A 17,146-nucleotide genomic window follows, 5' to 3' on the forward strand; every position below is an offset into this window, starting at 1 on the left:
CAGTAGGCTGAGGCCATGGCACTCTAGCCTGGGCAACAGAGTGAGACTCTGTGGTGGGGGTGGGAGTCACTCTCAAAGGGCTCTGGTCCAGTATAAAATTTGGGCCATTGTGTTGCAGATCACCCCTCATCATCCTAGCATCATTTCTTCATCCCAGTCCCTAACCCCAAGAGAAGAAGAGTCTTTTTGTTGTTGTTGTTGGGCGGCCCCTATGGCTCAAGGAGTAGGGCGCTGGCCCCATATGCTGGAGGTGGCAGGTTCAAATCTAGCCCCGGCCAAAAACTGCAAAAAAAAAAAAAAACGTAATTATTGTTGTGGGGGGGGGTGTTTTTTGAGACAGAGTCTCACTCAGTCACCCTGGGGTTAAGTGCCATGTATATCACAGCAACCTCAAATTCTTCGGCTCAAGCAATCCTCTTGCCTCAGTCTCCTGAGTAGCTGGGACTATAGATGCTCACCATAGCACCTGGCTATTTTTTTTTTAGAAACAGGGTCTTGCTCTTGCTCAACCTGGTCTCGAACTCCTGAGCTCAGACAATGCACCCACCTCGGCCTCCCAGGGTGCTGGAATTACAGGCATGAGCCACTGTGCCTGGCCTGAGAAGAAGAGTCTTAACATGATTCTGAGAAAAATTATAGTTGAGATTGGCCTTTACTCAGAAAGAGAAATCAGAATGAATGACTTTAAATTATTTTAAAAATATACTTGCCTGTCCATCCCTGGCGATTTTCTTTTGTCACATCTGCTTTATGTCGGAGCAAGACTCGAGCAGATTCCAAATGTCCCAAAGAAACAGCAAGATGCAGTAATGTTCGACCTCGTGGATCCAGAGCCTCCACATTCTGCAAAGTAAACACCAGTATTGATATAAATGGATGTTATATTAAAATGGTGAAATATGTTTGGGAGATAATGCTAAGTATGAAAAATGGAAAACAGTATTCACACATTAATTACAGCAAAACGTGTAAAAAGGTGGGTTTGCATTTATGCATGACTGAAATATGAATCTGGGCACTATCAGTAAAAATGATAGTCCTTTTGCTATAAAGTTAAGTGCCTAATAAATAAATGTTGGCAATAGGCCTCAGATCATCCAACACAACTTTAAGCTTTCAAAAGCACTCAGATTAAGTCCAAATAAGGCTAGGGGCTTCCAGGAATTATAATTACCCTATGAAAGAGAACATAGGGGATTTCTCAAGTGCCTATCAGCATTCAAGTCTAGAATAGGAAGTACAGGACTTCAATCAAAACTGAAAGTACAGAAGATAATTTGGGTCAGAATAAAATTACATTCTCTGGCTGGATTCCCACCCAAACAGCACTCTCGTTATTGTGTATTGAGTTCCAAGTGCCCTGAAGTACCACATAAAATCCAGCAGCATCTTCAGGTCCTACAGACAAGGAGCATGATCTGTCAGACATGTATATGCATGTAGCTATGGACAAAAGTACAAACACACATGTCGTTTTTGTCCATCCCCTAGAGGGTTTTCTTCCTTGTGCTAGACACGCACATTTGGCTTTCATTTCTTCATACCCATTCTGCTGCTATGGCCTTCCTTTCAGCACCTGCATTAGGTTCCAGAGCCACACAGCACATTTTCTGGTGGGAGCTAAGTTTCAACGACTGGGTTCTGACTATAAAATATGACTCTGAAAGTTCTTTCAAGGACCCAGTAAACTGCCATGGTACTTTTGGAATATAAAAACTTTTTGTAACACCATAATACTTCTTAGAAAATGTGCTTTATTTTGATTTGAGATGTGAGTTGTTGTCCAGGCACTAAATGCAATCTCTGAAGAGTTACAGAACATGCCACTTAGGAGGGAAGGAAAGCAGGATTGTGGGCAATCTACCTGTAGTCCCAGCTACTTGGGAGGTTGAGGCAAGAGAATTGAGTAAGCCCAAGACTTGGAGTTTGCTGTGAGCTGTGATGCCATAGCACTCTACCAAGGGTGACATAGTGTGACTATGTCTCAAAAAAAAAACACGGCTATGAAATTATGAATTTAGCTTAAGGTTAGCAGAAAAGAAATAATTAGCAAACTCATTATCTTCCCACACATCTATTATATAAACTAAGTACTGCCTTACCTAACAAATCCAATCTAAATGAAAGGTGCCAGATTTAACACACTGAATAATAAATCAGGGACAATTAACAGTATTTATCACAGAAAAGGGGAAACTCTGTTTACTACAATTTGTTCTCCAGACCAAAACTAACATCTCAGAGTAAGTGTCAACACTGAAACTCCTGGGCAAACAGTTATAATAGACACAAAATACAAAATAAAAGCCAAGGCTCAGCGCCTGTAGCTCAAACAGCTAAGACGCCAGCCACATACACCAGAGCTGGCCAGTTCAAATCTAGCCAGAGGCCTGCTAAACAATAACAACTACAACCAAAAAACAGCCAGGCGTTGTGGCGGGCACCTGTAGTCCCAGCTACTTGGGAGGCTGAGGCAAGAGAATTGCTGAAGCAAGGAGTTGGAGGTTGCTGTGAGCTGTGCAGCACAACCCAGGGCAACAGCTTGAGGTTCTGTCTCAATCAATCAATCAATAAATAAATAAATAAATCCCAATACATTAATTTTTTTCCTATTTTGGACCACAGGGAAAAACATATATATAAACCACAGAGCAGCACATGTTTATGGCTCAATTTTGTTGATATTTTCAAAAAACCAATGGTTCTTTGAAAATGTCAACAAAATTGACAAACAGACTGACCAAGAAAAAAGAAAGAGAAGACTCAATTACTAAAATCAGGAATGAAAGATGGAATATTATTAGCAACTCTACAGAAATAAACAGGATTATAAAAGAAAACTACCAACTGACTATATGCCAACAAATTAGATAACTTAGATGACAAAGACAAATTCCTAGAGAGACACAAACTGGAAAAACTGACTCAAGAAGAAATATTAAATCATAATAAAATTATAACAAGAGATAGAATCAGCAATTTAAAAAGTACCCACCAAAAAAGGGCAGGCCCAAATGGCTTCACTGATGAAATCTATCAAACATTTAAAAAATTAATACCAATTCTTCACAAACACTTTCAAGAAACAGAAGAGGAAGGAAAACTTTCCAACTTATTTTGTGAACCCAGTATTCATCTGATGACAAGAAAAGAAAACAACAGACTAATATCTTTTATCAATATAGATAGCAAAAATCCATGGTGGTACATGCCTGTAGACCCAGTTACTTGGTAGGCAGTGGCAAGAGGATCTCTTGAGCCCAGGAGGTTAAGGCTGTAATGAGCTATGATCTGATCACTACACTCGAGCCTAGACAACAGAGCAAGATCCTATCTCAAAGAAAAAAAGAAAGATGCAAAAATCCTCACTAACATACTAGCAAACTAAATTTAGCAACACATAAAAAGTGTTGTTATACACTACGATCAAGTGAGATTTATGCTACAAATCCAAGAGTGTTTTAACATCTGATAATCAATTAAGGCAATAGGATAAAACAAAAAATACAAGATCATCCAAACAGAAGCAGAAAAAGCATCTGACAAAATCCAACACCCATTCATGTTGGGAGAAATTAAAAAACCCTCTCACTTTTGCGTAGGCCCGCGGTGCCGGCAGGATGGGCAAGAGTCATGGGCTCCAAACTGCTAGGAAGCTCCGTAGTCACAGACGAGACCAGAAGTGGCATGATAAACAGTACAAGAAGGCCCATCTGGGCACAGACCTGAAGGCCAACCCTTTTTGAGGTGCTTCCCATACAAAGGGGATTGTGTTGGAAAAAGCAGGAGTTGAAGCCAAACAGCCAAATTCTGCCATCAGGAAGTGTGTCAGGGTCCAGCTGATCAAGAATGGCAAGAAAATCACAGCGTTTATACCCAACGATGGTTGCTTGAACTTTACTGAGGAAAACGATGAAGTTCTGGTTGCTGGATTTGGTCAATAGGTCATGCTGTTGGTGACATTCCTGGAGTCTGCTTTAAGGTTGTCAAAGTAGCTAACGTCTCTCTTTTGGCCCTTTAAAAATAAATAAATAAATCCCAATACATTATTGGGAAGGAGAAGGCAAGAAGGAACGACCAAGATCATAAATTTTGATGAAAACACAGTAATAAATTTTCATATGCCAAAAAAAAAAAATAATAATAATAAAATAAAAAACCCTCTCAACAAACTAGGAATTGAAAGGAACTTCCTCAAAGAGCATCTGTGAAAAACCCATAGCTGACATCAAACTTCATGGTGAAAGACTGGGTGCTTGCCGCCCTAAGATAAGGAATAAGATAAGGATATATCCTTTTTGACCGCTTCTATTCAATACTGTACTAGAGAGTAATTTTCAACTGGTGCACCATGAGAGGATCTTAGGTGTGCTGTGAAAAAATGTAAAGATTATTAATTAAATTATTTTCTAAGACGTTCAAAGCACAATAAGTATATTCTTTTTTCTGATCGATGTAAAAGTGTGCTACAGAAATTTAACTCTAGGGTTCAGGTTTTATCAACACTGAGATAAAAAAGGTTCAAAAACACTGTACTAGAGGTTCTAAGGAGGGCAAATGGGCAAAAAAGAAAAAAAGGAGGAAAGAAAGAAAAAGTGTCGGCTCGGCACCTGTGGCTCAAGCGGCTAAGGTGCCAGCCACATACAACTGAGCTGGCGGGTTTGAATCCAGCCTGGACCCGCCAAACAACGATGGCTGCAACCAAAACATAACTGAGCAATGTGGCAGGCGCCTGTAGTCCCAGCTACTTGGGAGGCAGAGGCAGAAGAATTGCTTGAGCCCAGGAGTTGGAGGTTGCTGTGAGCTGTGATGCCACAGCTCTCTATTCAGGGCAACAGCTTAAGGCTCTATCTCAAAAAAAAAAAAAAAAAAAGAAAGAAAGAAAAAGTATCCAGATAGGAAAGGAAGAATTGAAACCACCTCTATCCAGAAGATGATGTGCTTTTTCTATATAGAAAATCCTAAAGAACTATTAGAACTATTAAATGAGTTCAATGAAGTTGCAGGCTACAAATCAATATACAAAAATCAACTGTATGTCTATGTACTTGTAATAAACAACTCCATTTATGATAGCATCAAAAATAATAAAAATTTAGGAATAATTTTTTTTTCTGCAGTTTCTGGCTGGGTTTGAACCCGCCAACTCCGGCACATGCCCTACTCCTCTGAGTCACAGGCACTGCCCCAATTTTTTTTTTTTTTTTTTTTGAGACGGAATTTCAAGCTGTCACCCTGGGTGGAGTGGCATGGCACCATAGCTCACAGCAACCTCCAAGTAGGGCTCAATGATCCTCTTGCCTCAGTTTTTTTAGTAGAGACAGGGTCTCGCTTTTGCTCAGGCTGATCTTGAACTCATGAGCTCAAACAATCCACCCGCCTCGGCCTCCCAGAGTGCTAGGATTATAGGCGTCAGCCATTGTGCCCAGCTTAGGAATAAATTTCTTAAAAGTACAAAGCTAGATAGCACAGTTACACAGAGGTAGTGTGCTGGGCCCATAGAATAATAAATTTTATACTTGTAAAAGAAATTAAAGATTTAAATAGGTTTTAAAACATCCTATGTCATGGTTCAGAAGATACAGTATTGTTAAAATGACAGTATTCTTCAAACAGGTATAGATTCAATGCAATTCCTATCAAAATCTCAAAATCTCTTTGGGCTTTTAAAGAAATTGACACACTGATCCTAAAATTCATATAGAAATCCAAGGAACTGGGCAGTGCCTGTGGTTCAGTGAGTAGGGCACCGACCCCAGGTACTGAGGGTGGCGTGTCCAAACTCAGCCCTGTCCAAACTGCAACAAAAAATAGCCAGGCGTTTGGCAGGCGCCTGTAGTCCCAGCTACTTGGGAGGCTGAGACAAGAGAATTGCATAAGCCCAAGAGCTGGAGGCTGCTGTGAACTGTGACTCCACAGCACTCTACTGAGGGCGACAAAGAAGAGCAAAGTCCAAGAACTCACACTTGCCAATTTCAAAACTTAGTACACAAAGCAACACAATCAAATAACCATGACTCACCAATTTCTCTCCAAAGTATATACCCAAGAAATATGAAAACATACACCCATACAAAAAAACTTATAAATATGCGTAGCAACATTATTTATAATTGCCAAAAAGTGGAAACAACCCAAATGTTCATCAACTGACAAATGAATAAACAAAATATAGTATTTCCATACAATGGAATATATTGAGTCATAAAAAGGAAAAAAGTACTGATACATGCCACAACATGGATGAGCCTTGAAAACAGGATGCTAAAGGAAAGAAGCCAGACACAAAAGGCCACATATTATATGATTCTGTTTGTATAAAATCTATAGAGACAGAAAGTAGACTAGTGGCTGACTAGGACTGAAAGGGTTGGAGAGAAATGAGGAATGACTAGTAGGAGTTTGGGATTTCTTTTTGGGTGATGAAAACGTTCTGGAATTTGACAGTGGTGATAGTTGCACAACTCAGCAAACATACTAAGAACCATTGAATAGTACACTTTAAATGGGTAGACTGGTAAGTGAACTATCTCTCAATAAAGATGTTTTCTAAAAAAAAAACTCACTGTATGTGTTTATATATAATACATAAAACTAATCTATCATCTGCATAATGTTTGACAAGTTGCTTAATTTCTCCTGAGCTTCAGTTTGTTCAATTGTAAAATGGGAACAATGAAAAACACCTACCTTACAGTTCTTTCAAGGGTAAGGGCCTTAACTTAGCATGATGGTTGACACCACAGTAAGTGCTAAGAAGAGTTAGCTCTCGTTTTCACACACCCCCACCATGTAGTTTCACAAAAGCTGTCACTTTCTTCCTGAAAGGGATTGTTCAAATTTCATTACACTCAATAGTGGGGCTTTGGATCTTCAACAAATGGTCAGAGAGTATGGTTTTCAGAATTTAACTAGAATTCGCTTTTGAAGCTGATCATTTAGTTCTTCCTTTAAGTTTCTTCAGCCATGAGCTGTATCAAAATTAAAATACCCATCCCTTTTAACTATGAGTGTCCCCAAGACAACTTCCTATTTGGTAACTGAAGCCCATCGACAATTTTTGCTCAAAAGCCTTCTTTACCATCTTGGAGAGAAGGCTGCAGACCAGACAATAGATCCTCACCTTCAGATTCCTCACAAGCCTCAGGTGAGTTATCAACATCCTTAGTACCCAGCTCATGGTTAAGGGCTTGACAAACTATCACTGATCTCTATGGGAGGGGGACCTTTAGTAAAAGGCTACTAACCCCCTTTTCTCTCAAAAGAGTAGACCTCCCCAATTCCTCTTCACTCTCAGATTGCCTTGGTCTTCAGCAGCTGTGGCCCCATAACCACTCTAAGTCAAGTGGGAAAAGGTATCTAGAGACTAGTTTCCTACGCTGGGCCTAAATCCCCAACTCTGAGAGCAGGCTGTAGGACAGGGGTCCTCAAACTGCAGCCCACGGGCCACATGAGGTGGTGTGATTGTATTTGTTCCCGTTTTGTTTTTTTATTTCAAAATAAGATATGTGCAGTGTGCATAGGAATTTGTTCATAGTTTTTTTTTTTAATTATAGTCTGGCCCCCCAATGGTCTGAGAGACAGTGAACTGGCCCCCTGTTTAAAAAGTTTGAGGATCCCTGCCTTCATCTGAGATACCCAGCCCTGGCTCACCACAGGCCTCCAGCCAATGGGCACTAACTTAAACATGCCCAGTGGCCTTACTTGGCTTGCCCCAGGCTGGAGTAAGAGCCACAAGGTGGGCCTCAGGCTCCAGGCTTACTGCTGCCTGGATGCTGTACTTTCACCTCCTGCCTTCTTGTGGCGGGCAGGGGCTGGAGGGGAGCGAGCTCTACAGTCAGGCCTCATAGGCCACCTTCCACCTCACCCAGTCCCAGGGCTTTCCCTACGCTGTCTACAGTGAACTGACTCACCTCTGCAAGTACCCCCTAAGGAGTTCAGTCATTTTCCCAGAGTCAGTAAGAAGGCCAAATGAGTTTAACAGACCTTTCTTAGCTAAGTGACAAATGACATAACCAGAACACAAACAGTTTCAATTTCAACAACCAACTTCAAGGCTTCACTGAACATTAAAGAGCTGATGGGTTAAGAGGCACTTTATTTCTGCCAAGTAAAAGAAGGCCTGAAACAATCTCCTGGTTGGCAAAGGTACGCAAATACTGGCTGTCAGCATGACTACAGGGTTGGGCTGGCTCACACACACCCAGAAATATGTGCTTGTCCTCTTCATTGGATAAACTTGAGACTTTATGTGCTACTGTTCCTGGAGTAAAATAAAATCCTTACAGCTACCAGTGTGCATACTTTGAGTCATACTTGTGTGATAGGAGGGATGAAGGAATGGGCAGCAGAAACTCACAGGCAGCTAAGGGACACAGCTTGCATTATCGCTGGGGTGACAGCAATTTTTTGTTCTTAATTGTGCAACCAGTACATGTTCCTTGCAGAAAAATTGGAACATGAGTAAAAGAAGTGCAATTCCCAGGTTTATAAATGATGATTATAATAATAATGGCAGCAAATACTAGTAAATGGTATTACTCCCATTAACTATGTGCCTGCACATCCAGGTCCATCATCTTCCTTATTTATTCTCCACAATCCTGAAATGGAGGCATTTTCCCTAAAAGACATATAGTGGAGGGGTTAAGAATATAGGATATGGCAGGGCACAGTGGCTCATGCCTGTAATCCCAGCACTTGGTAGGTCAAGGTGGGTGAACTGCCTGAGCTCATGGGTTCGAGACCAGCCTGAGCCAGAGCATGATCTTGTATCTAAAAAAAATAGCTGGGCATTATGGCGGGCACCTGTAGTCCCAGTTACTCAGGAGGCTGAGGCAAGAGAATCTCTTGAGCCCCAAGAGTTTGAGGTTGCTGTGAGTTCTGATGCCACAGCACCAAGGGGAACAAAGTGAGACTCTGTCTCAAAGAAAAACAAAACAGGATTTGGACAGAGTCCAACTTCTTTCTGGGTTGAAATCTTACCTCAGGCACTAGCGACACATGCAAGTGACCCTCTCCTCACATCAGTCTCCTCATTGGCAAGATGGGAATCATAGCACTACTCACCCATCATCAAATCTCTAAGACTACACATAACACACTTGAGTGCAGCGCCTGGCAAAATAATAATCTTTCAGTGCTAACAATTCAGCTAAGGTAAGTGACATGCTCTAGTTCACAAGTTAAGCAGCATTACTGTTGGCCATTAAACCAAACTGCCTCTGTACCACAGAGGTGGGTGGCTATTTCATAATCAACAAAGAATCTCAGTAAATGTGAAAGCTACAAAATATTTCCTGCCCTGTATTTTAATATCAGTTATTACCTTCTTGACCCTGAACTAGTTATGTAATCTGCAGGGCCCAGTGAAAAAATCCAAAAGCAAAGCCACTTATTCAAAGATACTAAAGAATTTCAAGACAGTGACAGCAAAGCATTAAACTACTTTCAAGCAACTGCACATATGAAAGACAATTTGTGGCTTGGCACAAGCAGCTAAGGCGCTAGCTACATACACCAGAGCTGGCAGGTTCAAATCCAGCCGGGGCCTGCCAAACAACAGTGACGACTACGACCAAAAAATAGCCAGGCATTGTGGCAGGTGCCTGTAGTCCCAGCTGCTTGTGGGGCTGAGGCAAGAGAATCGCTTAAGCCCAGGAGCTGGAGGTTGCTGTTAGCTGTTATGCCACAGCACTCTACCCAGGCTGATAGCTTAAGGCTCTGTCTCAAAAAAAAGAAAAAAGAAAGAAAAAAAAGAAAGAAAGACAGTTCGTCATCCCTGTCTGGATCTCCTTAATGGCAAAGTTTGGGGATTGAACTTAGATTATGTGGTCATGAATGCCAAGTTTCCACAGTCAAGACCTTCCTGAGGAATACACTTCAGCTGTCTCTTTCTCAAAGTAATAACTAATAGTATCAAAACCAAATAATTAGCAAGTATAATATTCTTCCCTCATCTCCTTGATAGTCAAAGGCATAAAGGACCAATTTACTATAGGAAAATCTGCTGATAAATTATACTCCCCTAATCACAAATGTCCTTAACCTTTTCAAGGTAAGTGGTGCAAAAAAACTCTTTGTGAACACTTCTATCATAACTTGCAGGGAAAAGAGATAACTCAACTATGTCACACTTTAGATTATATATCAAGACTTTCTTTGTTCTTGTCTCATCAAACATTTAAGCTCCTTTTTTCCTCTCCAAAGAACAGAAAGCTGGCTGCTATACTGAAAGAACATATAGTTTAATGATGATGAAATTGTCTATTAAATAGCATTTTCATGGCTTGGTGTCCATAGCACAGTGGTTACCACTCTGGCCACATACACTGAGGCTGGCAGGTTCGAACCCAGCCTGGGCCAGCTAAACAATGACAACTGCAACAACAACAACAAAAAAATAGCCAGGTGTTGTGGTGGGCAACTGTAGTCCAGCTACTTGGGAGGCTGAGGCAAGAGAATCGCTTAAACCCAAGAATTTGAGGTTGCTGTGAGCTGTGATGCTACAGCACTCTATTGAGGGCAACTAAGTGAGACTCTGTCTCAAAAAAATAAATAAATAAAAATAAAATAAAAAATAGCATTTTCATTCTGTGACTTTTGTTGTACTTTCTCTCAACCTTTCACAAGCTGGACAGCCACAATACTGAAGTGTAGAGACAAAAAGCAGTAGACATATTAAAACCAGAATTAGTTGGGCAGTGCCTGTGGCTCAGTGGGTAGGGTGCCGGCCCCATATACTAAGGGTGGTGGGTTCAAACCCGGCCCCAGCCAAACTGCAACAAAAAATAGCTGGGCGTTGTGGCAGGCGCCTGTAGTCCCAGCTATTCAGGAGGCTGAGGCAAGAGAATCACCTAAGCCCAGGAGTTGGATGTTGCTGTGAGCCGTAACACCATGGCACTCTACTGAGGGCAATAAAGTGAGACTCTGTCTCAAAAAACAAACAAACAAAAACAGAATTAGTCATTTCCAAAGTGTCTCAGGTAAACCTTAGAGATAGAGCTAAGAGTAAAATAGAGGATCTCCTCTGAGCCTGTGTCTAGTAACAGAAAAGGAATTAAATTATCAGGTATACTGGAATGCCTAATGGTGAATCATTTAGTCTGGGGCATGTACCATATCTCCTTAACTTTTTTTTTTTAGAGACAGAGTTTCACTCCATTGCCCTCGGTAGACTATAGTGGTGTTACAGCTCACAGCAACCTCCAGCTCTTGGGCTTAGGCCAGGCATCCACAAACTTTTTAAACAGGGGGCCAATTCACTGTCCCTCAGACCGTTGGAGGGTTGGACTATAGTTTAAAAAAAAACTATGAACAAATTCCTATGCACACTGCACATATCTTATTTTGAAGTGAAAAAAACAAAATGGGGGTGGCACCTGTAGCTCAAGGAGTAGGGCGCCGATCCCATATGCCGGAGGTGGCGGGTTCAAACCCAGCCTCGGCCAAAAACCACAAAAAAAAAAAAAAAAAAAATGGGAACAAATACAATCACACCGCCTCATATGGCCCGCGGACCGCAGTTTGAGGACCCCTGGCTTAGGCGATTCTCTTGCCTCAGCCTCCCAGTAAGCTGGGACTATAGGCGCCTGCCACAACGCCCAGCTATTTTTTGTTGCAGTTTGGCTGGCCGAGCTTGAACCCAGCCACCCTTGGTATATGGGGCCAGCGCACTACTCACTGAACCACAGGCGCCACCCATCTCCTTAACTCTTAAGTAGTTGCCCCCAGCCTCCCAGAACTCAAGGGATCCTCCTGCCTCAATCTCCTAGACTGCTAAGATTATAGGTGAGAGCCACCACCAGCCTAAAATTTCTTGACAATTACAGGGTCAATTTTGCAACATTCAAAAACTGGGTTTTTAACACACTGGACACAATGAATGAAACTAACAGGAACAATTAAACCAGATTTCAGAGGTAATTACAACTCCTCATCCTTAGCTAAATTTGGTAGCTTGTAACCTGAGGGCACCAATACCACCCAGAATTATTGGGATTCTTTCAAAGCAGGGTTCCTCCACCAAAACACTATTGACTTTGGGGGCCAGTTAATTCTTTATTGTGAGGGGCTTTCTTGTGCATTGTAGAATGTTGACCAGCATCTCTGGCCTCTACCCACTCCCAGTAGCACCCACTCCCTCCTTGTCCATACATTGCCAAATGGGGGCAGGGTATCACCTCCAACTGAGAAGACTGCTTTAAACAGATGGCAATAAATTAAAGAAAAAGAACCAAAGCAACTTGAGAACAGGAAGGGCTTTTAAGGAGATGGAGGATGTGAGATTCTCCAACTTTACTATTTATCAGACTGAGAAGTTTGTTAAAATGCTGATTCCTGGACCTCACCGCAGACCTATTAAAGTAGTCAAGTATTGGTTTTACCCACATCAGTAAACATCCTCATTCTACAGATAAGTTACTGCAGACCAGAGAAGGAAACCGATTTACTCAAGATCAAAGGACCATTAAGAACCTAACTCCAAAGCCAACCAAGCCCTTCCTTACAACCAGGAGTGAGTGCTGTCCTTAAGTCACTGAGGCAGCCGAGCCCAATGATGCACTCTGATCCAGGTGGTCTCAGTTAACAGCCACACTTTGTATTTATTAGCTGGCCCGTCCTCGCATAAGGCACATAACCTCTCAGGGCTCAGTTTCCTTCTCCGTCCAGTGGAATAATAACAGTACCTACCCCTGGGCGTTACTAGAAAGGTTAAGATGGATAGGAAAAGTCCGGGGTACAGTAAGCACTCGATACATGTCTTATTATCGTTACTGTCCCACGACTCTAGAGGTGAAGAGGCCTGGGGGCCCCGGTGGCAGAAGACTGGAAATGGGCTTAGGAAGGCGAAACGATCCCCCACTGCCCCGTCCCCACGGGGGACTGACCTCCGCCCCGCCCCTCACCTGGCCCCGCAGCTCCTTCTCCAGCTGCCGGTAGTCGTTGTTCCACACCAAGAGGTGCAGGGGGAAGGGGCTGCTGGCGTCGCAGACCGAGGACATTTTGAGGAGGCCGCAGCCGGGCCCTCGCCTCCCGCTCGCCAGAAACCTCGGCCCCGGCGGGGTCTCCGGCGCCCGCCCGGCCCGCACGGCGGCCGGCGAGCAAGAGAACGAGGTGAGCGAGCGAGGGGCGCAGTACGCGGCCGGACGGCCTAGCGGGGAGGGAGCGGGGCGCGCGGAAAGTCCGGGGTCGCGGGCCGGCTCCGGAACCCGGTCGGCCGCGCCCACCCCGCGCCCCGCCGCTCTCCCGCCGGCGCTGACAGCTCGCGAACCGACTTTTGCTGACCGAACTGCCCCAAACAGGGAAGTGCGCGGAGCGAACCAGCACACGCCGCGGCGGGAGGCGGCGAACTCCAGGCAACCGGCCCGGAATCCTCCCCACCCCACGCACCTCAGCTCACACCGAGAAACTCACTGAAACCCACACACCAGAGCTTTAGCTCTTTCTGGTGGCCAAAGATCTCGACGTGGAGAACTCGTTCTACCTGTCACCAGCTTCTTTTCCCCTGCTCCGGCCAGCTCAGGTGGTTGGGTCCACAACCAGGCCGCTTCCATGGCCTCATAGCCAGGGGGTGACAACGGGGGCCTGGACTAAACCATTCAGGCTACTGACTCCCCGGCTGCCTTTTTGGATCAGGGCAAATCTTCCTAACCATTGCTCAGAAACCATTTTGGAAGTGGGCAACACCAAACAATTTTATTTATTTATTTATTTAGAGACAGAGCCTGAAGCTCTCGCCTTGGGTAGAGTGCCATGGCTTCATCGTAGCTCACAACAACGTTCAACTCTTGGGCTCAAGCGATCCTCTTGCCTCAGTTTTTCTATTAATAAAGACTTTTTCTGTAAGTCTCGCTCTTGCTCAGACTAGTCTGTAACTGATGAGTTCAAGCAATCCACCTGCTTTGGCCTCCCAGAGTGCTAGGTTTACAGGTGTGAGCTACCCTGCCCGCTAACACCAAAACAATTTTAAAGAAGGAACTGTAAATCCTGAAGAAGTGGCTTCCAGTACAATATTTGCACAATACCTCGGCACTCAGCGGCTAGGGCGCCGGCCACATACACTGGGGCTGGCAGGTTGGAACCCAGGCCTGCCAAACAATAGCAACCACAACAAAAAGTAGCCGGGCATTGTGGCAGGCGCCTGTAGTCTCAGCTACTGGAGGGATAAGGCAAGAGAATCGCTTAAGCCCAAGAGTTAGAGGTTGCTGTGAGCTGTGACGGTACAGCTCTCTATTGAGGGCACCATAGTGAAACTCTGTCTCAAAAAAAAAAAAAAAAATATATATATATATATATATATGCCCAATAGGGGAAAGTTATATCTCAGAATTTCTCAAACTGTGAACACTTTGAATTGGATAATTCCTTGTGTGGGAATTGTCCTTCCTTGTTGTCCTTTGGAGGATGAGCAGTTTTCATTGCCAGTAGCATTCCCCAAAACATATCTCTAGACCTTGGCAAGGATCCCTTAGGGAAAAAAATTGCCCCCAGTTCAGAACCACTGTTCTATCTGAACTCCAAACTGGGTTATGGTTAGGAGGCAAAGCTATCTATGGTGGTGATCTAGTTCATGTATGTCTTTTTTTTTTGAGACAGAGCCTCAAGCTGTTGCCCTGGGTAGAGAGCCGTGGCATCACAGCTCACAGCAAACTCCAACTCCTGGGCTTAAGTAATCCTTCTGCCTCCACCTCCCAAGTAGCTGGGACTACAGGCACCAGCCATAAGCCCGGCTATTTTTTGGTTGCAGCTGTCATTGTATACAGGCCGGGGCTGGATTCGAACCCACCAACTCAGGTGTATGTGGCTGGCACCTTAGCCACTTAAGCCACAGGCTCCAAGCCCATGTATATCATTTTTAAGCTAACCATTTACATTTTGGGTTAGGGCCAAAAAGACTAATACATAATATCCAGATTAGACCACTCCGCAAAAATGAAGTTCATCCTTTGAGTTTCAACCACAGGTACTATGCCTCCTTAGTAGCCAGGAGAAGTTTTTCAACACATCCTGAAAACATTCCTTCTCCCTAGTCTGCTTATGCACATCCAGCTTTTCACATGCCTACAACAATAGCTATTCAAGAATCCTGGCCTAATCCATTCACCACATGTGTGGAGCCCAGAACTGAGTTGTCAAACCAAAACAGGATACAAGAGCATCAGGATGGCATCCGTAATATGGAATGTGTGGGAATTATGTGGTTATTCCCCAAACACATATTTATCACACTGGAGAGATGAACCCAAGAAGTACCTCTTTTAGCACTTCTCATTCTTCTCAGATGACTTGTACAACTTACTCTTCTTCCTCTTTATCATTCCATATTTATTATCCTATCTCATTAGTTTGAAAATTCCACAATGGCAGGGACCACATCTGTTTTGCTCACTGGAGTACTTGAAACCAAAATACACTGGCCCTGAACAAAAATCATTTTACAACAAAGACATTTCTACCAGAATGCTTATTGCAGCCTAATTAACAATACCCAAGTCGTGGAAGTAGTCTAAATGCCCATCTACCCATGAATAGATAAACAAATTGTGGTATATGTAGGCCATGGAATACTACACATGTAAAGGGAGACTTTACATCTTTTATGTTTACCTGGATGGAGCTGGAACATATTCTTCTTAGTAAAGTATCTCAAGAGTGGGGAAAAAAGTATCCCATGTACTCAATATTATTATGAAACCAATATATAAACACATATTCATACGAATGATAAAACACAAAGATAGTCCAGAAAGAAAGAGGGGAGAGGAGGAGAAGGGATAGAGGGGAGGGTGAGTGGAGGCTGGATCCAGTGTTTGGCTGGATTTCACCTCATGTACACAATACAAGGGAACATTTCAAAACAACTAAGAGTATATTATGAATGTCTTACCACAAAAATAAGTAAGTGGGTGGCGCCTGTGGCTCAGTCGGTGAGGCGCCGGCCCCATATACCAAGGGTGGTGGGTTCAAACCCAGCCCCGGCTGAACTGCAACCAAAAAATAGCTGGGCGTTGTGGTGGGCGCCTGTGGTCCCAGCTACTCGGAGGCTGAGGCAAGAGAATCGCTTAAGCCCAGGAGTTGGAGATTGCTGTGAGCTGTGTGATGCCATGGCACTCTACCGAGGGCCATAAAGTGAGACTCTGTCTCTACAATAAAAAAAAAAAAAAGAAGGGAAAAATTCCCCTGTGACAAAAAAAAAAGAATATCCAACAAAACTTTTTTTTTTTTTTTTTTTTGTGGTTTTTGGCCGGGGCTGGGTTTGAATGCGTCACCTCCGGCATATGGGACTGGCACCCACTCCTTGAGCCACAGGCACTGCCCCTCAACAAAACTTTTATGTGGCCAGCAAAGCTAAGTATTTATTATCTGGCTAAGGACAAATGGAAAAAAATTTGGGAAAATATGCTATGCCTGCTCTATAGTAAGCCCTCAATAAATAGTAGCTCATGTAATTATTAATATTGCTATTATTATCCAATTATTGATTTTTTTCATATACTTGGAATTTGAGAATAAGAACAGCTAACCTAGAGTAGGATGGTGTGAGGTAAACACAATGAAATTAGGTTAATCAATGTGGAGGACAAAAGAGATGTGATCCTGATACTAATAAACACTTAGTGATTGTGATACATGTTAATGCAACTGTGATCTCATTGAACAAATATTAGATGCCTATCGTGAGCCAGTATATTTTTTTTACTTAATTTTTATTAAATCAAAACTGTATACATTTGTGGGGTACAATATGATGATTTAATGATATACAATGTATAATGCTTGAATCGAACTAATTAACATAACCATCACCTTACTTTTTTATTTATTTTTTTTTTTTGATAGAGCCTCAAGCTGTCACCCTGGGTAGAGTGCTGTGGCATCACAGCTCACAGCAACCTCCAACTAACTCCTGGGCTCAAGCGATTCTCCTGCCTCAGCCTCCCAAGTAGCTGGGACTATAGATGCCTGCCACAATGCCCAGCTATTTTTTGGTTGCAGCTGTCATTGTTGTTTGGCGGGCCCTAGCTGGATTTGAACATGTCAGCTCAGGTATATGTGGCTGGTGCCTTAGCTGCTTGAGCCATAGGTGCTGAGCCGTCTGAGCCACAGGCGCCGCCCGTTTTGATGGATATTCTACTTCCTCTCC

General features: G+C 43.2%; 1 protein-coding gene across 3 annotated transcripts in view; it reads right to left on the minus strand.

Moving 5' to 3' along the window:
- The window catches only part of ANKRD13A (ankyrin repeat domain 13A), a 41,253-nt gene extending 27,803 nt beyond the window's left edge, over positions 1–13,450 (minus strand). Inside the window, exons 1-2 of one of the 3 annotated variants that reach the window (XM_053590048.1) lie at positions 13,431–13,450; positions 711–843 (exon numbers count right to left, since the gene is read on the minus strand). Coding sequence is in view for 2 of the 3 variants with exons in the window: in XM_053590047.1 (XP_053446022.1) it covers positions 711–843; positions 12,909–13,004 (229 nt within the window). In the remaining variant the exon portion in view is untranslated. Of the gene's footprint in view, positions 1–710; positions 844–12,908; positions 13,292–13,430 lie in introns of those variants that run through there. The other 2 variants (XM_053590047.1, XM_053590046.1) reach the window with 2 other exon arrangements.
- Positions 13,451–17,146: the final 3,696 nt, after the last annotated feature.

Source organism: Nycticebus coucang, chromosome 4 (genome assembly GCF_027406575.1).
Source record: "Nycticebus coucang isolate mNycCou1 chromosome 4, mNycCou1.pri, whole genome shotgun sequence".
Taxonomy (NCBI): domain Eukaryota; kingdom Metazoa; phylum Chordata; class Mammalia; order Primates; family Lorisidae; genus Nycticebus; species Nycticebus coucang.